General features: G+C 40.9%; 1 protein-coding gene across 3 annotated transcripts in view; it reads right to left on the minus strand.

The window, feature by feature from the left end:
* Positions 1–8,771: 8,771 nt before the first annotated feature.
* The window catches only part of MMP28 (matrix metallopeptidase 28), a 74,487-nt gene continuing 62,469 nt past the window's right edge, over positions 8,772–20,789 (minus strand). For all 3 annotated transcript variants that reach the window (XM_056556744.1, XM_056556745.1, XM_056556746.1), the window contains exons 4-8: positions 17,185–17,403; positions 16,742–16,984; positions 12,840–12,980; positions 11,141–11,308; positions 8,772–9,255 (exon numbers count right to left, since the gene is read on the minus strand). In XM_056556744.1, the coding sequence (XP_056412719.1) occupies positions 8,882–9,255; positions 11,141–11,308; positions 12,840–12,980; positions 16,742–16,984; positions 17,185–17,403 (1,145 nt within the window). In that variant the 3' untranslated portion in view covers positions 8,772–8,881. The remainder of the gene's footprint in view (positions 9,256–11,140; positions 11,309–12,839; positions 12,981–16,741; positions 16,985–17,184; positions 17,404–20,789) is intronic.

A 20,789-nucleotide genomic window follows, 5' to 3' on the forward strand; every position in this document is an offset into this window, starting at 1 on the left:
TAAAGTTGGATGGGAAAATGAAAAAAAAAATTTCACTGAAATGCTGGTGTTGCCCTACATTTTTCATTTTCACAAGGGAAAATAGGAAAACAGACCCCAAAATTTGTAACCCCATTTCTTCTGAGTAAGAAAATACCCCATATGTGGATGTAAAGTGCTCTGCGGCGAACTACAATGCTCAGAAGAGAAGGAGCGCCATTGGGCTTTTGAAGAGAAAATTTGTCTGGAATTGAAGGCCACGTGTGTTTACAAAGCCCCCATAGTGCCCCCCACATGTGACCCCATTTTGGAAACTACACCCCTCATGTAATGTAATAAGGGGTACAGTGAGCATTTACGCCCCCCAGGTCTCTGACAAATTTTTGGAACAGTGGTCCGCGAAAATGAAAAATTACATTTCTCATTTGCACAGCCCACTGTTCCAAAGATCTGTCAAACACCAGTGGGGTGTAAATACTCACTGCCCCCCTTATTAAATTCTGTGAGGGGTGTAGTTTCCAAAATGGGGTCACATTCGGGCACCATAGGGGCTTCCTAAATGCGACATGCCCCCCAAAAACCATTTCAGCAAAATTTGCTTTCCAAAAGCCAAATGTGACTCCTTCTCTTCTGAGCATTGTAGTTTGCCCGTAGAGTACTTGACGTCCATACATGGGGTTTTTCCATACTCAGAAGAGATGGAGCTACAAATTTTGGGGGGGTATTTTCTCCCATTACCCTTTGTAAAAATGGTAAATTTGGGGGGAAAAACTGCACTTAAGTGAAAATGTTTTTTTTTTTCATTTACACATCCGACTTTAACGAAAAGTTGTCAAACACCTGCGAGGTGTTAAGACTCACTGGACCCCTTGTTACATGCCTTGAAGGGTGTAGTTTCCAAAATGGTATGCCATGTGTGGGAATTTCTGCTGTTTTGGCACCATAGGGGCTTCCTAAATGTGATATGCCCCCAAAAAAAACATTTCAGAAAAACTCACTCTCCAAAATCCCATTGTCGCTCCTTCCCTTCTGAGCCCTCTACTGCGCCCGCCAAATACTTCACATACACATATGAGATATTTTCTTACTCGAGAGAAGTTGGGTTACAAATTTTGAGAGGATTTTTCTCCTTTTACCCCTTGTAAAAATTTTAAAACTGGGCCTACAAGAACATGTGAGTGTAAAAAAGGAAGATTTAGAATATTCTCCTTCACTTTGCTGCTATTCCTGTGAAACACCTAAAGGGTTAACACACTTACTGAATGTCATTTTGAATACTTTGAGGGGTGCATTTATGGGGTATTTCTAATAAGTACTTTGGGGTCATTTATGGGGTATTTCTAATAAGAAAGCCCTTCAAATCCACTTCAAACCTTCAAAAAATTAGAAAATTGCTGCTGAACTTTAAAGCCCTCTGATGTCTTCCAAAAGTAAAAGCATGTCAACTTTATAATGCAAACATAAAGTAGACATATTGTCTATTGTGAATCAAAATATAATTTATTTGGAATGTCTATTTCCCTTACAACCAGAGAGCTTCAAAATTTGAAAAAATGCAACATTTTAATTTTTTTCATAACATTTTGGAATTTTTCACCAAGAAATTATGCAAGTATCGACATAATTTTACCTCTAACATAAAGTAGAATATGTCATGAAAAAACTAACTCTGAATCAGAATGAAAAGTAAAAGCATCACGGAGTTATTAATGCTTAAAGTGACAGTGGTCAGATGTGCAAAAAACGCTCTGGTCCTTAAGATGAAAATAGGCTTGGTCCTTAAGGGGTTAATCTTTTCAGTTGTGAGGCCCTATGGTCTCCTCATGCTGGTGTGTAGAAGTTAGAAGTTTAAAAAAAGAAGACCAGAGGACAGCGCCTCGTGCGTTACCCTAGATAGATAGATAGATGGATTCGGGGGGGGGGGGGGGGGGGAGGCGGGGTGTCCCTTGTGGGAGGGGTGCAGGCTCTATAGATTGGCAGCTCACCTTGAGCATATAGGAAATACGCATATCACCCCGTATAGGAGTAATGAAGATGGTGTGGATCTTTGCAGCCCAAAAGGTCCCAGGAACGACCAGCTGGTGTCGGTGAAGGTACTGGATAGGAGGAATGGAAAAATTGACCTTGGCATTATGCGCTAAGTAATCCAAATAGGAAGGGTCACACTCAGGTCACGGTGTTGTAGAGTTCAGCAACTTTATTTAATGTACAGCAATACAGCAATGACATGTTTCGGAGTGAAACTACCCCTTCTTCAGATATACAGAAGTACTTCTTCAGATTGACAGATGTACTTCTGTCAATCTGAAGAAGGGATACTTTCACCCCAAAATGCGTCAATGCTGTATTTCTGTACATTAAATAAAGTTGCTGAACTCTACAACTCTGTGAACTGAGTGTGACACTTCCTATCTGTGAAAATTAAAAGTATGGGGCAACACCAGCATGTTGGTGTAAAAAAGTAAATTTTTTTTACACTAACGTGCTGGTGTAGACCTCAAGTTTACCTTTTCATAAGGGGTAAAAGGAGAAAAAGCCCCTCCAAAATGTTTAACACAATTTCTCCCGATTATGGAAATACCCCATATGTGGCACTAAACTGTTGCCTTGAAATACGACAGGGCTCCAAAGCGAGAGAGCGTCATGCACATTTGAGGCCTAAATTGGAGATTTGCATCCGCCACCAAAATACCTTACGACAATGTTTCCCAAACAGGATGTCTCCAACTGTTGCAAAACTTCCAGCATGCCTTGACAGTCAGTGGCTGTCTGACAATACTGGGAGTTGTTGTTTTTCAACAGCTGGAAACAGTGCCGTACAAGACTTTTTATTTTATTTATTTTTATTGAGGGGGGGGGGACTGTGTAAGGGTATATGTTGTGTTTTACTTTTTATTTTGTGTAGGTCTAGTGTAGTGTAGTGTTTTTAGGGTACATTCGCATGGGAGGAGGTTTACAGTGAGTTTCTCGCTGGAAGTTTGAGCTGCAGCGGAAAATTTGCTGCATCTCAAACTTGTAGAAGAAAACTCGATGTAAACCCCCTCCCGTATGAATGTACCCTGTATATTCACATAATGGGGGGGGGGGGGCAAATGGGGGGGGGGGCAAACTTCCAGCTGTTGCCAAACTACAACTCCCATACATGCTGGGAGTTGTAGTTATGCAAAAGCTGGAGGCACATTGGTTTGCAAAACACTGAGAGGTGCAACAGCAGGTGGTGAACAGGCATCACCTCCTGCTGTATCCTGCCGCCGCTTACATTTAAATTTAAAAAATCAATGTAATCTTTTCAAGACTGAGGCCCTATGGTTGTTGACTTCATATATTACCTGTGGAATTACATCAAGAATCCAATTAAACAGGTTGGAGCGATAACAATGAACCATAACTGATTAAATGAAACATTTGCACTTTCACTGAGAGGCAGGGGCTGGAACAGGTTGTAGCTCACCTGGCAGAGGACCGCCAGCTCGATTTTAAGATACAAGTACAAGCTTTTTCACTGCAGCCATTTCTAGCTTTATGCGCCCACTTATCCAACGGCACAGAAGCTGAATGTGCTTCTGTCCAAGTTGCTGGTACTGCTGTCCCTCCCTTTTCAAGTGGACACTCAGAGCATGGGGATGTGCGGAGAGGCATGGGCTGGGACTGGTGATAGTTGGCCTCTCGGCAGACCGCCAGCTCGATTTTGAGATACAAGTACAAGCTTTTTCACTACAGAAAATTATACACTGCAGCAATTATACACAATTGGAGCTGGAATTACCATGGCACCAGACAATGAACCATAACTGATTAAATGAAACATTCGCAGTTCCACACAGAGTAAGGCAGTCAGTCAGACAGAGGCAGGGGCTGGAACAGGTGGTAGCTCTCCTCGCGGCAGACCACCAGCTCGATGCTCACCAGAATGGGTCCTCAAAAAATTATTTAAATTTTTTTAAATAAATTAAAATTAAATTAAATAAAAATTACATAAAAAATATCTCTTTAATCTCTTCAACTGTGACGCCCTATGGTCTCCCGACCCTGCTGCTACATCCAGATGCTCTGCAGCAGTGATTCTAATAGCGATGCCTGTTATCTGCATGTCATACTGAATAACAGTATTATTTCACTAACACAGCACACTCTGGCCCTCATTTACTAAGAAAATCGGGTTGTAAGTCTATGTTGCTTTCTTACCAGACTGCTTTTTTCCCCTGGTATTTATTATTATGTCGCATCCTGTTTGTGGCACGTGGGTTTTGTTGGTTTTGGTTTCCAACTCCTTTGAGCTGTCGGAAAAAAATCCACAACAATTCAACAAATTCGGGTTGGAAACCTTTATAAATATGTGGGAAAGCTCAGAAATGTCGGGTTACGCCCCTTTTTTCGGGTTTGGGAGAATCCACATCGGGTCCGTCGGGAAAAAATGTTGAATCGTGTCGCAGACTGGCGCACGATGTCTGCGACATGGCGCAGACAAAGATGCGACAAAAAACCCGACAAAAGAGGTCGGGTTTAGAATACTAAATGAGGGCCTCTGTGTGTGTAACATGCGTGTTACGACAAGGCAAAGTGTTCTACACCCCTACTGAGGCTCTCTGTAGGACAGAAATAGCCATTTTTAATAGAGATTTGCCGCAAATAAATTCAGACCGAAACAAATTTATGGGGAAAATTTGTTGAATCGGCTGAATCGAATTTTTCAAAAAGTCGCTCGTCTCTAAGTATCTCCTTTACCCTTACTTAACCCCTTTTTACTAAAACACCATTACATCTTAACCCTTTTAAATTTGAGTGTGTGAATATTTACTGTTCAACATTACCATCAACCAGTAAGTAACCAAAATGACACATGTGAACTATAAAAATGCAGTACATATTGACACATCCACTGGTAAGCGCATGGAAAGTAATCATTGGTGTTGTGCAATGTTACTGTTACTGCCAGCTTCGTGCCCATCCTCGTGCCAGTGGTAGACAACATATCCTTTACTAACCTAAGTTGCTATAGCACACAGTCACAGGATTGTTTACCTATGAAAACAAAGAATGTTTTGTATCTGGAATGTTGTATACTGAAATACTGATTCGATTTCATTATTTTCCCGTAGATGACACAGGCAGCAACTATGCCTCTGTGAAATGACTTATAATATTTCACCTTCCTGTCATAAAGTAAAGTTGGCAAGAACTGAGAGCGTGATGCGTATCTGATAAACAAGTACTTAGGTAAGATGTACCATAACTAGTCACTACTCTGCCCTCCTCCCTACCTCCTCCTCAATATTTAACTCATATTACTCAATTCAAACAAGATGATCACAGTGTAACATATGCTTATTTAGGGCAGCAACAGCAATGGACTATGAAAAATAATAGAAAAAGTATCTTTTTAAAATGCCACAAAAAACTCCCACATCTCCTAGGTGTTTTTTTTCTTCCATCAGAATGTACAGGAAGAAAAAACACACAAAATAGGTGCCAGAGTTTTTATAAAACTGCCACTGACCCCAAAATTTTCAGGTAGAAAAAAAAGCCACAATGACGCCATGTAGACATTTTCCTGCCAGTGCAGGAGTTCACTGCATTTATCAAGAGGCGGATCTCTGTGCTGTGAACCCCACTGATCATGAAAATGAGCAGAGAGAAGTGTGCACTTAGGCGCTTTACTTCCTGACTCGCTGGAATCTCCGTCCTGTGGCCCTATAGACTAATAATGGGGCCAAAGGACATATGGCTTCAGTCAGTGACTGAAGCTACCACTTGCTTTCTCCACTCATTTTCCTGATTGGTTGGAGTCTCAACACTGAGACCCCAACCAATCAAAACGTTTGACATGCCTCTGTGGTATGTCAAATGTTTTTTAAATGACATGAACACTTTAAAGTGTACCTGTCATGCTCACTAATTCTGACATTTTCAGGAAGGGATGAGTCTGAGTCAAGCATTGAGTTTGCCCTTATTCAGCATACATTCACCTCCTCCCTGAGTCTGCTGTGCTGGGTCTCTTCATTCAATCACTGCAGGCTGCTTTGTAACCCCTCTTCTCTGTTTCATGTTGCAGTCTTATAGGACAGGAGTGAGCAGAGAGGAGTGCTAGTCCCACCCTCACTTACTGCTCTTTGTCCAAGTATGTGCTTCAGCTGGGACAATGATTATACTAAAGCCAGACAGGATTGTGTTCTGAATGGTATGGTGTTAGTGGTGTTTTTTTATAGGCCATGATTTTTATGAAAAGGATTTACATTTTTAAGTATATTAGGTTAATGTTGTGTAAAGATGTAAAACATATTAAAAAAAATGTATATTCTAACAGTGCCAATTTAAGGCATTTTCGACAACATAGTTTACTCTAGCCACTCATATGACAGTCTTTAGATAGTATTAGTCCGTGCTGATTGATGAGGAGTTAGCCTATGAAAATGGTCACATACCTGTCTGGGTATACAAAAGAGAAGCTGAAAGCATAAGGCTTACTAACACGTTGGTTAAACATTTACTAAGGCAAGGTTCATATCTTGGCCCAACAAACTACTATGGTTCAAAGGAAGGGAAGTCCATGCTTGCCTCTTTATTGTCAATTAAATCTCAGCCTTGCATTCGCCAAATAGTTGTCTCTTCGTATAATTTAGTTGACATTATCTTGTTTCCCATCAGTTCAGACTTCTGTTTATGGAAACTGATTAAGTAACACTTTGCACATACCAAAAGCAAATATATGATACATAGGGGATATATATCAAAGCCTGTGCAGAAGAATAGTGGTACAGTTGCCCATAGCAACCAATCAGATTGCTTCTTGCAGAGGCCTTTAACCCCTTAAAGGAAAACTGTTAGCTTGTTCACCCACACTTAACCCAATAGACTGGGTTATAGTGTGGGTTAACAGGATTCAGACGAGGGGACACTTACTTATTTTCGCCAACTGGCCGCCAAGATATCTAGTTCTGAAGTTCAGGGATTTCTAATAAGAATAAGCGCACTGAAGGGGTCTTCCTCTGGAGAGCGCATGCGCCGCTATATTTTCCCCAACACAGAACGTGAGAGCTGGGGAAAATATAGCGGTGCATGCGCTCTTCAGACAGAGCGCTGCGATCATGTGATGTGGGGCTCCACGCCACTAGGACATTTTGTTGAATCCAATGCATATGCATAGTTGAGGGGCGGGCTTAGGAGCCTTACTACAGGAGCTAGAGGCGGCCAGCCGGCGGGAGAGACGCCTTCAGTGCGCTTATTCTTATTAGAAATCCCGTAACTTCACAACAAGAAATCTCGGCAGCCAGTTGGCAAAAAGAGTAAGTGACCCCTCGTTTGAATCCTGTTCACCCACACTATATCCCAGTCAATTGGGTTTAGTGTGGGTGAACAAGCTGACAGTTTTACTTTAAGGACAAAGCATTTTTCCCGTTTTTGCACTTTCGTTTTTCCTCCTTACCTTTTAAAAATCAGAACCCTTTCCATTTTGCACCTAAAAATCCATATGATGGCTTATTTTTTGTGCCACCAATCCTACTTTGTAATGACATCAGTCATTTTACCCAAAAATATGTGCGACAAAATTGAAGAAAAAAAGCCATTTTGTAAATTTTGGCGGCTTCCGTTTCTATGCAGTAAATTTTTTGGTAAAAATGACACCTTATATTCTGTAGGTCCATACAATTAAAAAGATACCCTACTTATATAGGTTTGATTTTTCTTAATTCTGGAAAAAATCATAACTACATGCAGGAAAATTAATGTGTTTAAAATTGTCATCTTCTGACCTCTATAACTTTTTATTTTTCCACATATGGGGTGGTATGTGGGCTAATTTTTTTGTGCCGGGATCTGAAGTTTTTAGCAGTATAATTTTTGTTTTGATCAGACTTTTTGATGGCTTTTTATAAATTTTTTTATGGTATTAAAGGTGACCAAAAATACACTATTTTAGACCTTGGAATTTTTTTACACATACGCCATTGACCGTGCGGTTCAATTAATTATATATTTTTATAGTTCGGACATTTACGCACGCTATTACCCATAGGGGCTATAACATTGCGCACACTGATCATTTACACTGATCACTGCAATAACATAGCATAGCATTGATCAGTGTTATCTGCGCTTGATTGCTCAAGTGTGGATCTCAGGCTTGGAGCAATCAAACGCCGATCGGACAGCGTGGAGCATGGTAAGGCACCTCCCGCTGTCCTCTCAGCTGTTCGAGACACCACGATTTCACCGCGGCAGTCCCGAACAGCTCCACTGAGCTAACCGTCATGGATTTCTCCAGTTTTAGACGCCGCAATCAACTTTGATTGCGGCATCTAAAGGGTTAATACCGTATATCAGCCCGATCGATGATGTGCGGTTTTAGCCGCGGGTTCTGGTTTCTGACAGCAACCGGGACCCAGCAGATATGAAGCGCGCCCAGCTTCTGAGTGCGCTTCACAGATCGGGAGCCGGCCATGGATGTAAATATATGTTCGTGGTTGTTACAGGGTTAAAAAAAAAAAAAAAAAGAATCTGTTATGGGCAACTACTCAACTTTTTCTCTGCACAGGTTTTTTATTTTTTATAAATCTCCCACAGAATGACTAGTATGTATGTATATCCTTTCATAATTCATAAACCATAGAACACAATTCCTTTTCCCTATGTGTAATCAGTCTATGCTAAATCCTTTATATTATAGTTGATCAGTTAGGGTCCACGTACAAGAGAAAACCATGTGCACAGCCCTTATATAGTGAAATGATTTTGTATTATGAAGTCTTGGGCACATAAGAGGCACACATAAGTACAGTATAAGGGAGAGCGTACTGTGTCACCATTTCTTTATTGTGCATTTCATGCGGATGCTCAAATGGAATCATGTAATATAGGGGTGTTCAGGAACTTCTCCTAAGTATTAATTACACATTATTATACATCAAGAACGTTGGCAACCAAGCCAAGGTAAGTCTTGCTTCCACTTTCCAGAAGCAGTGACTTTTAGGTTGTTCTGGTCAAACGTCCAGTAGTGTTCACCTTTAAAAAAGTATATCAAGCCATTTGGATGGGTCAGTGCTGCATTAGTGCTGTGAGGGACACCTTTCCAGTCATGAAGATTTCTTGGGTAATATGGCTCCACTTTCAGTGATTTTTCATTAAAAACATAGTACTTGTACCCTTTGAAAATGACCAAATGTCCAAGTGGCTGAAAATACAGAGCTGTGTCAGGGTGTCTTGGGAGTCCATGGTCACTGCACTTACGAGGAAAGCCAGCCTCGAGTCTGGACCCTTTGTATCTCCAACATCTCCCACCTGGAAAACATGACAAATTAATTATGAAAAAGAGTTATTAATAGAATATCTATCTAAATATAGAGAAACACTGCAGCACTCCAATCCAGTGAAAAAAATGAGTAGCGTTTATTCCATCAAGGCATCAGACAACGTTTCAGCTGCAACACGGCAGCCATCTTCAGCAAATACAAAGTACAAATGTGGCCATATATATATGGTGTAGGGATGTCATTAATCAAACATGTTAATATACACATTTGCATAACAATTATACAACAATATTAGAGAGTACAAGTGATCAATATATAAATACATACAATACACATCATATTGACATTAAGAGTACCAATACAGTATCTATCTATCCATCCATCTATCTCATATCTATCTATCTACCGTATTTTTCGCCCTATAGGACGCACCAGCGTATAAGACGCACTCAATTTATAGGTGCAAATCTAAAAAAATTAAGATTTTGAACCCAATAGTGGTCTTCAACCTGCGGACCTCCAGATGTTGCCGTTGGCTGTCCGGGCATGCTGGGAGTTGTAGTTTTGCAACATCTGGAGGTCCGCAGATTGAAGACCACTGCATAGGAGGTAATACTCACGTGTCCCCGCCGCTCCGGACCCGTCACCGCTGCCCTGGATGTCGCTCCATCTCTGTCGCCGTGTCCCCGTCGCTCCGGAACGTCTCTGCTGCCGGCCGGGTATCCTCGCTCTCCGTCGCCACCATCACGTTGTTACGTACGCCGACGCACGTACGCAATGACGTGATGACGAGGAAGGAGGATCCCTGAACGGAGAAGACACCTAGGAGGCAGGTGAGGTCCCTCCCGGTGTCCTGTAAGCACTAACCCGGCTATTCAGTCGGGCTGTTCGGGACCGCCGCAGTGCGAGGCGGTCCCAAACAGCCCGACTGAACAGCTGGGTTAGTGTCACTTTCCCTTCAGACGCGGCGGTCAGCTTTGATCGCCGCGTCTGAAGGGTTAATACAGGGCTGCAGTTGATGGCTGCAGGGACCGCCGCGATAGGGGTGTATTCACCGTATAAGACGCACCGACTTTTTCCCCCCAGTTTTGGGGAAGAAAAAGTGCGTCTTATACGGCGAAAAATACAGTATCTACTATCTATCTATCTATCATATCTATCTATCCATCTGTCTATCTCATATCTGTCTATCTGTCTATCAATATATCCTTACTAACACAGTGAAACCCTGGCCTTTTCAAAGAGGTGGTCTTTAACAGACGTTTATCTGTATATATACAGATACATTGCACCTAATATTGTTCGTACCTTATTACATACTAATTACAATGAAACTATATTACAGATCTGGTCAAATACACATAACATGAAATGATCTGCCATATGTGTTTATTATTAAAGTATTATATCACATATTAAATTCCATAAACTAATATACAGTTCAGAAAACATGCAGTAAACTGAGCTCTTTCAAGCTGGTAGCAATAGACCCTGGTTATTAATTCCTGGTGACCACAACAAAGACCTCCTTCCTCGGGGGGCAGGTAGGGTTGCCAATTAGGATTGGTTCCCATGACACTTTCATGTTTTGCTTACAAGTATCAGCATCCTTTGGTCTGTGTGTGGCCTGTGTCTTGTGTGCATAAGTCCTGAGCAGTGTTTGCATGAGTGACTTTATCTCTATTTATATATGTGTGTGCTTGATCTATGACAGTTCAGGAACAACAGGAGAAAACATTATTCTGAAATAGAAGTAGTTACATGGAACAGACTTCCAGCAGATGTGGTTGGTAAATCCACGTTAACATGTCTGGGATAAACCTATATCTATCCTAAGATAAAAAGGAAAGAATATACAGATAGACAGGGGTCTTTTTCTGCCAATAATCTTCTATAATCTTCTTCTATCTAACCTTTGAAGAAGTAGAATTTTCCATCGGATCCTGACACTGCTGCAGCTTCAATAAATGCTGGCAACTTTTTCCACCTTTGTTGTGTGAGCTGTGGCTCCGTGGCAGTCCCATTTGGAAACATCATCCAATATTTGCGACCTTTAAAGATGTACAATGTGTCCTTTAAATCTGGGGGAAAAAAAGATAGAAACATAATAAGTAAGTGGCACAACCTATATTTACATTGACTACAGTGAAAATTCAATTGTTTCTAAACTTTTATTCTTTATTAAAGGGGTACTCTGAAGGAATAAACATGTTTTTAAATCAACTGGTACCAGAAAGTTAAACAGATTTGTAAATAACATCTATTAAAAATCTTAATCCTTCCAGTACTTAACAGCTACACATATATACTACATATAAAGTTGTGTAGTTCTTCCCAGTCTGACCACAGTGCTCTCTGCTGACACCTCTGTCCATGTCAGGAACTGTCCAGAGCGGGAGCAGATTCCTATAGCAAGGATGTACCAAAAATAAAATTTGAATTCAACATCAGTATTTTCGATCTAATTCTGTGCAGAATAAAAGTCTATGGAAAAGTGTCTGTCAGTGCACAAACTGTTTAGAAAAGCTTTTGCAATTCCAACGTTAGAATTATACCAAAAGAGAGAAAAAAAGGGGGGGAGGGGGATTGCGCCCCTATTGAAGTACGGTCGTGTGGAGGGTGTCAGTGGTGGTTGGAGTGATACTCACCGAGCAGGGTTGCGCTAAGAGCTTTACACAATATCCAGACCTGCAGCCACTGTCCTCTGGAATCAGGCTTGTTCTTCCAGTGAAAGGCAGCATATAGGATAGAAAAGACGACCGTCTCTGGCGCTGGTCTGCTGGAGGGAATAGGACTAGGACATCTGGTAGTTCCTTTAAAGTTGCTTTATTACATAAGTACACAAGCAACGCGTTTTCTGGTCTGTACCGGACCCTTCGTCAGGCAGGGTGTCCTGACCTTGCCCGGCGATGAAGGGTCCAGTACGGACCAGAAAACGCGTTGCTTGTGTACTTATGTAATAAAGCAACTTTAAAGGAACTACCAGATGTCCTAGTCCTATTCCCTCCAGCAGACCAGCGCCAGAGACGGCCGTCCTTTCTATCCTATATGCCAACGTTAGAATTATGGACCTTTTTTATTTTTTAAACAGTGTGTGCCCTGACAGACACTATTCCATAGACTTTACCTTGTGTACAATATTAGATCGAAAATACGAATGTATTCTGCTATTCACGATGTGTGAACATGACTCGAAATTGCACTTTAGTGAAACGTGTACTGAAAAATACTGCATGTCAGATCAACAAATGAAATCTTTTTAGTCATGCAGTGGATACATAGACTAAGATTTTTCCAAACCTGTGCAGAGGAAAAGTGGCCCAGTTGTCCATAGCAACCAATCAGATCACTTCTTTCATTTTAAACAAGGCCTCTGCAAAATGAAAGAAGCGATCTGATTGGTTGCTATGGGCAACTGGGCAACTTTTTCTCTGGACAGGTTTTGATAAATCTCCCTCACTGAGTGTGTGTGAATGGTTAGCGAGTGGATTAAGATGCATTGACAGTAGTTGTTTAACTGCCACCCACAAAGCTTTATTTGTAATAAAAAACAGAAATGGGCAATAAGGTCAGAATTGACATTAATCCAATGACCTACGGTTTACAGCTTACCCCATGTTATAGCATCAAACATGGAGTGACAATAATAATCCTTCCTTTCAGCTCTTGCTTCACTCTTCTCTGCACTCCAGTCTTCAAACATGGAAAAATCTTTCCCAGGGCGTTGCACTAGCTTGCCACTAGAGGGAGCTCCTGTTTAAAAAAAATATTGAGGTTATTTTCATGATACACTAGAGCAGTGTTTTTTAAACAGCGTGTCTCCAGCTGTTGCAAAATTATAACTCTCAGAATGCTCGGACAGCCAAAGGCTATCTGGGCATTCTAGGAGTTGTAGTTTTGCTATAGCTGGAGACATACTATTTGGAAAACACTGCACTAGAGATATGATTGTTTATGTGTACAGCATACACTCCAGTGCTGCGTATCTGGGGCTTTCTTTGCGGATTTTATACCGTGTCCAGTGATTAAGTGTAGGGTCACATGTGATGTATTTTGCTGCTGCGTATTTTCCTACCCACTGATGTAAATGGGTAATAAAACCAGCTGTGCATTTTGCTAACCATTGACTTCAGTGGGTAGGAAAATATGCGGCAGCAAATACACAGCAAAATACGACACGTGTGACCCTACCCTAAAAGAAGAATAAAATTTATGTTAAGCATCGCTGATTCCATGCTGCAGATTTACCTGTGAATTTCCTAGCACGAAATCCGCAGGGTAGACCAAACCTTACCGGTCTATGGACATCAACAAGTCTATACAACATCACATCTCTTTCTATAACCATAGAGGGTAACATGGAGTGAGGGAAAGCTTATGCCTTTATTTCTGAGGGGTACTAGTTATGTCCTTCGCACAAGGAAGTGATGAGTCCAAACCATGAAAAACAGCCCCAGACTGTTATTCCGCCTCGACTTTTTGGTCAGGAAGTATTTTTTTGACGTATTCCAAATCCATATTCACCTAACAGACTATTAAAAGTAGAAATGTTTTACCAAAGCTTCAGAGTCCGGGAATGGAAGTTTGCTTCATATCACTAACACTTACATAGTTCATAAGATTGAAAAAAGACTCACTCTGAGCAAACTGACATCGGGCTTCTCCACGGCTGTGGGACATGGAAACCTAATCCATGAAGATCTCCCTACAAACTCAGTTTCCAAAAACATCTTAAAGGGGTACTACTGGAAGAAAAAAGAAGTTAAATCAACTGGTGCCATAAAGTTATACAGATTTGTAAATTACTTCTTAATCCATCCAGTACTTATCAGCTGCATTACACTCCAGAGGAAATTCTTTTATTTTTTAATTTATTTTCTGTCTGACCACAGTGCTCTCTGCTGACACCTCTGTCCATGTCAGGAACTGTTCAGAGAAGGATAGGTTTGCTATGGGAATTTGCTCCTTCAAAAAGAAAAGAACTTCCTCTGTAGTATACAGCAGCTGATAAGTATTGGAAGGATTAAGATTTTTAAATAGAAGTAATTTACAAATCTGTTTAACTTTCTGGCACCAGTTGATTTAAAAAAAATTGTTTTCCACTGGAGTACCCCTTTAAGGCCCATTTTGCATAAGAAGATATTCATAATAGCTATAACCGTTATAGTTTGTTTAGACAAGTTATTATCTAAAAACATGTTATTATCTAAAAACAAAATTATTCTAAATTCATAGTATGATCTCCTTTTTAACAGTGTGACATTCCAGCTATCAATAAAATAATTCAGGTTTATATGCAATGCATTCCAAAAGTCTTCAGATCCTTTCACTCATTTTTACATTTCCATAAATGGTGACCATGTGTTAAATTAAAAAAAAGAATCAAAAGTAAACATGTCAATTTTTATGGCCCTAAGAATTACAGTCGTGAAATTAATGTGCATGTGCATTCATGGCAGTTTCAGTATTAAATTTGACAGAACACAGTAGTTTAAAAATAAAATAAAATAGAAAATACATTTCTGCCAATTTATTGATGAAACTTAAAGACTTGGAATGAGCTTGGGTGCATTCAAAGGGGTTATCCGGGAATAGAAAAACAAAAGGTAATTTCTTTCCAAAACCACTCCCTGTCTGTCTCCTGGTTAGGTATGGTTCTGCAGCTCAGTTCCATTGAAGTGAATGGAGCCAAGTTGTAGTACCACATACAACCTGGGGACAGACAGGGGCCAGTTTTGGGAAGAATTTAACTGTCTTTTTTCTATTCCTGGATAACCCCTTTAATTATTTTCTCCTAAAGTCACATTTGATTTATGAGAAATATGAACAGACAGAATAATCCTGCTCTAAACAAAAATCAACACTATAAAATGTCTGTATAAAAGACACTGCTACTGAATGGGGTAGAGCTTAGGTTGTAGGACAATGAGTTCTTTCATTCAGAGTACAGAGAGATGATTATTAATTAGATGTTAGACATCCCCCCTCCCCCACAAGAGAGAGTCACACTGGTCTAATTCACTCATCCCCATATTTGTTACTTTGTTACTATATTTTTGTGTATTAACAATTAAATGGGTACCCTGGAGGGAAAAAAATGTAATCAACTGGTGCCAGAAAGTTAAACAAATTTGTAAATTACTTCTATTTAAAAATCTTAACCCTTCCAGTATTTTGTCTGACCACAGTGCTCTCTGCTGACACCTCTGTCCTTATCAGGAATTGTCCAGAGTAGAAGCAAATCCCCATAGAAAACCTCTCCTGCTCTGGACAGTTCCTAACACAAACAGAGGTGTCAGCAGAGAGCACTGTGGTCAGACAGAAAATAACTACACAACTTTCTCTGTAGTATACAGCAACTGATAAGTACTGGAAGACTTAAGATTTTTATATAGAAGTAATGTACAGATCTGTTTAACTTTGTTTCTGTTCAGTTGATTTAAAAAAAAAAATTCCTCCAGAGTATCACTTACATCCATGTACTACATGTATTTTATTGAGTAGTATGCACATTGTAGTATTTTACTGTACCAACTGAAAACATATATATTGTCCTTGGTCTATAATATCAACATTAGTTGTAACCTGTTCTCACTTTCATGCTGTCTGGACCACAAGTTATAGTGACAGTCCCCAATGGCTTCTCCCCACCCCACCGGCCTTGTTTGATAGATGTCTTGTCTCCCTGTTTTGGTATGGGGAGAGATCTATTAGTAAAGGCCAGAGGGGGCAAGCAGAAACACATGGGGTCCATTCTGATGACTTGTGGTTCAGGCAGCATGAAAGTAATGACAGATTCCCTTTGATGTACATATTTGGCCAAATTAAGCATGCAACCATGTAACGTGTATAGTGTCTTCTAGGCTATCCCTCAATACCAGATGTCAGAGGAGAGAAGGCATGTTTTATATAAAGTAACTAATCCTTTTGTTCTAGGGTAAATAAGCTGACAGAGGAGTCCGGAAGCACTTAACCCACCTATCACTATTGAAAACACATGTTCACTCGACCAAGCATGTATGTGTATGGGGGGATAGGAAGAGGTAGTTGTTGATGGAACAAGCATTCGGCAGATATCTGCTTCATGTATAAAGGCAGCATTAAGGGGTCACACAAATTCGGACCAGAAGACAATGTCATGTGTATGGTGGCCTCCCAGCATTCCCCTGATGGCACATGTCAGGGAAAATAAGAATTGGATATTTATTTTGGATTTCAACTGTCCAATCCTTCTCTATACAGAAAACATGCTTGTTAAGCTGGAAGGAGCATGCATTTATGTCAGGGAATCTGGAGTGGTAGCTGTTGGCCATACAAATTGCTTGGCTAACAACTATTTTATTTGCATGGCCGGCTTTACTCTCAGAATTGGAAGAGGACTGGCTAAATCAGGTGACTGACAGGGTAAGATAAGATCTGACAACCTACCTCTGTGTGTGGTCAGCGTTAGCTTTCATCAGTGGGGAACCATGTGTTACAGTCACCCTGTTCCAAATACATTAACAAAGATTTACCATAAAGTGTTTGAATAGCCAAGATATCATCAAAGTTCAGCACATATTCGTTGCCTAGTTTCTTGTAGTATGGAGACATAAGGGCATTTTTGAAGGGTGAGTGTTGGAGACCAAGTGTATGTCCAATTTCATGCGCCAAGACAACAAAGAGATTTCTGCCCTTTCCATTTAATGACCAATGTTCAGCATTGTCAAAATGAGCTTCTCCTCGTCTTGGAAAGAAAGCATGTGCCAAAGCGCCACCTGTTAGAAAACCAGACATAAAAACCCTGTAAAATGGATTTCATTCAAATTTGGTTTATGGGGTCATCATGATTTGATATGTACATACATATATATATTTATCACTAATTGTATTCCATGCTTGTATACCAGGAGATATATACTTTGTATGAAGAAATATGTTTTATAAACAAAGCTTACAAGAAGAAATGGTATAGCACCTGGTCCATCAAAGGCATGTCTGGCACCATCATTGTGCTCCCCATCAAAGAATGCCAGGCGAATGTCTGCAGAATCTCCTGCTGCTTCTGAGAACACCAGGGAGGAGACATTACCCCACAGCTGAAATGCTGCTTTCACTGCTTGTCTCACTTGATGTTGGGATAGATACCAAGGCCAGTTGAGAATCTGATATGTAAGGTGACGTTTGTACCATTTACCTGTAGAACAGAGAAAAGTGCATTAGTAAATATTTAGAAGACGAGTAAAGCAAACAATGCATCAAGATGTTTACAATTTAGCATAATTACTCATGAATCACTAAATAACCTAAAAAGGGAGCCCATGATCAGACATCAGAAGTTCCTACTGAGAGGAGTGGTGGGGATGATGAGGAGAAGCTTCATGATGAGGATGTCAGCAGGCCTGTGGTCTGATCAGCTCAGGGGCAGGTAACGGCAATGCTGCTGCATCTGCAGGCTTGAGGAGAAAGCCTTCTAGAGGAGGGGCACAGTCGGTGGTGGTGTACCTATCTCTTTACGGTATCCTGCAGTGTGGAAATTCTTTTCTATATTAGAAAATTAAGCAAAGTGCTGTCTGTGCAAAAAGAAAGTAAAGCATAGCTAGGGTCGGAGCTTAGGAATCATGGCTCTATGTAAGCACATGGTGCGGCATCACAAGGCCTGGCTAGAAGTATCACTATTCCATCACTGCCTGCTTTCTGCTGGCTACTACTAGAACTAATCCACGACTACCTACTTTCCTCTGGCTACTACAACTACCCCCATGCCACTACTGCCTGCTTTCTGCTGGCTACTACTAGAACTAATCCACCACTACCTACTTTCCTCTGGCTACTACAACTACCCCCATGCCACTACTGCCTGCTATCCGCTGGCTACTACTAGAGCTAGTCCACCACTGCCTATTTTTCACTAGCTACTACAACTACCACCAGTCGCCTACCCTTGCTGTTGCTACTACCAGACAGGCCTATACATACACAATGCATGATCCCAATACAGTTGCAATCCCTATACGAACATTTTTGGAATGTTTGGAAAAAGCTGTTGCCTATTCTTTATTAGCCAGCCACAAAACCTGCTGCAACTCCCAAAAAGGGAGAATTTTTATTTTTTTTCTAACTTTTCAATACTTACAAAAGCTAATTTCTTAACAAGTTCTTTTCCTTCTACAACTGTCACCAATCCTGTGGCAACTCCCAAAAAGGGAGAATTTTTTAAACAAAAAGTCATTGTGTCTTCCGATACCTCTGTGTGCATTTTAACACAGGCAGAAATCTGCCAACAGCCAGGGATACTTCATGCAGCTTTTAGTGTTAAACAACATACAAAATCTGCTATTACGCTGCGTATTATTAGATGATGATACACTGATACACACAGGGCTAGTTGGCGGCAGTCCTGCCTTTTCAGTGAAGATTGGAGGCAGAGCCGCGCGCCAGCATGACTGTCTCCAATCTTAACTGAAGACGCAGGGCTGCTACGACCTAACCCTGTGTGTACAATCATCTGAGAATACGCAGCGTATTTCACGCTGCTGCAGATGAATGCTGCATAAGTGGTACATGGGACCGTACCCTTATACAGAGCTCTTATACAGTGTTATATAATTGTTTTGAGGCTTATTTCATTGCCGGTTCGCATAGAACCTTTTTTAGTAAAGGTTGGCAAGCCTGCCAAGCCGAACCTTATATAACATCAATTTGCTGCAGGCAGTGTATCTTACATTACATTGACTTCTGCCTGTCAATAGCACGTTCAGCTTGTTTGTTCACATTTTTACAATTTGCAAAATATCGACTGAAGCTTAACTTTTTTTACATTTACTCAACTCTTTTGCATTTAAAATAACATTTAATTCATGAATACATTAATTTAAATCATGTTAATTTGTCATCATGGTTTAACACAGAGATTATGGCAGTGAATTTGGAGACAATGAGATAGATAGGAGATAGTTGGATAGATATGAGATAGGTAGGTAGATAGATAGATAGATAGATAGATAAATATGCATGAAATAAATAGATAGATAAATAGATGATAAATACATTTTGCAACCAGGGGATAGGGAGTACATGATAAGCATCACAATCCCAGTAATTTGAAATAAAGACACCCAACAAAGTAATATACATAGTTCATAAGGTTGAAAAAAAGAGTCCATCAAGTTCAACCTATAACCCTAATGAGTCCCTACTGAGTTGATCCAGAGGAAGGCAAAAAACCCTCATACTAGAGGTAAAAATTCCTTCCAGACTCCAATATGGCATCAGAATAAATCCCTGGATCAACCTTCTGTCCCTATAAATCTAGAATACACAACCTGTAATGTTATTTCTCTCCAAAAATGCATCCAGACCTCTTTTAAATTCTTTTACAGAGTTAACCATGACCACCTCCTCCGGGAGAGAATTCCACAGTCTCACTGCTCTTACAGTAAAGAATCCCTGTCTGTGCTGGTGTAGAAACCTTCTTTCCTCTAAACGTAGAGGATGCCCCCTTGTTCAGGGCCGGTTTTAGGCTTAGTTGGCCCTGGGCAAAATCAAATGTGGGGCCCCAAAAGTCGTAATAGTGCACCAGATTTGCACATTTTTGGTCACTTCCAATACCATAACAAAATATCTAAAAAGCAATTGAAAAGTCCCATCAAAACAAAAATGGTACCGAAAAAAACTACAAATCACAGCGCAAAAAATGACCCTCATACATCCCCATATAGAGAAAAATAAGAGTTCTAGGGATCAGAATAATACAATTTTATATTTTTGTATAGTTTCCCCACATTAGGTTGGCAGCATAGTTCCCCCACATTATATTGGCAGTATAGTTCCTCCACATTAGGTTGGCAGTATTGTTCCCACACATTAGGTTGGCAGTATAGTTCCCCCGCATTAGGTTGTAGTTCCCCGACATTAGGTTGGCAGTATAGTTCCCCCCACATTAGGTTGGCAGTATAGTTCCCCCCCCCATTAGGTTGGCAGCATAGTTCCCCCCTTTAGGTTGGCAGTATAGGTGTCCCCCCCCCCCCCCCCATTAGGTTGGCAGCATAGTTCCCCCACATTATGCTGGCAGTATAGGTCCCCCCACATTAGGTTGGCAGTATAGTTCCCCCACATTAGGCTGGCAGTATAGTTCCCCCCACATTAGGTTGTCAGTATAGTTCCCCCACATTAGGCTTGCAGTATAGGTCCCCCACATTAGGTTGGCAGTATAGTTCCCCCCACATTAGGTTGGCAGTATAGTTCCCCTCACATTAGGTTGGCAGTATAGATCCCTCACATTAGGTTGTCAGTATAGTTCCCCCACATCAGGTTGTCAGTATAGTTCCCCCACATTAGGTTGGCAGTATAGTTCCCCCACATTAGGTTGTAGCTCCCCCACATTAGGTTTTTGTTCCCCCACATTCGGTTGGCAGTGTAGTTCCCCCACATTAGGTTGGCAGTATAGTTCCCCCACATTAGGTTGGCAGTATAGTTCCCCCACATTAGGTTGTAGTTCCCCCACATTAGGCTGGCAGTATAAGTCCCCCCACATTGGGTTGTAATTCCCCCACATTCGGTTGGCAGTGTAGTTTCCCCACA

The sequence above is a fragment of the Hyla sarda genome, chromosome 2, assembly GCF_029499605.1.
Source record: "Hyla sarda isolate aHylSar1 chromosome 2, aHylSar1.hap1, whole genome shotgun sequence".
Lineage (NCBI taxonomy): Eukaryota > Metazoa > Chordata > Amphibia > Anura > Hylidae > Hyla > Hyla sarda.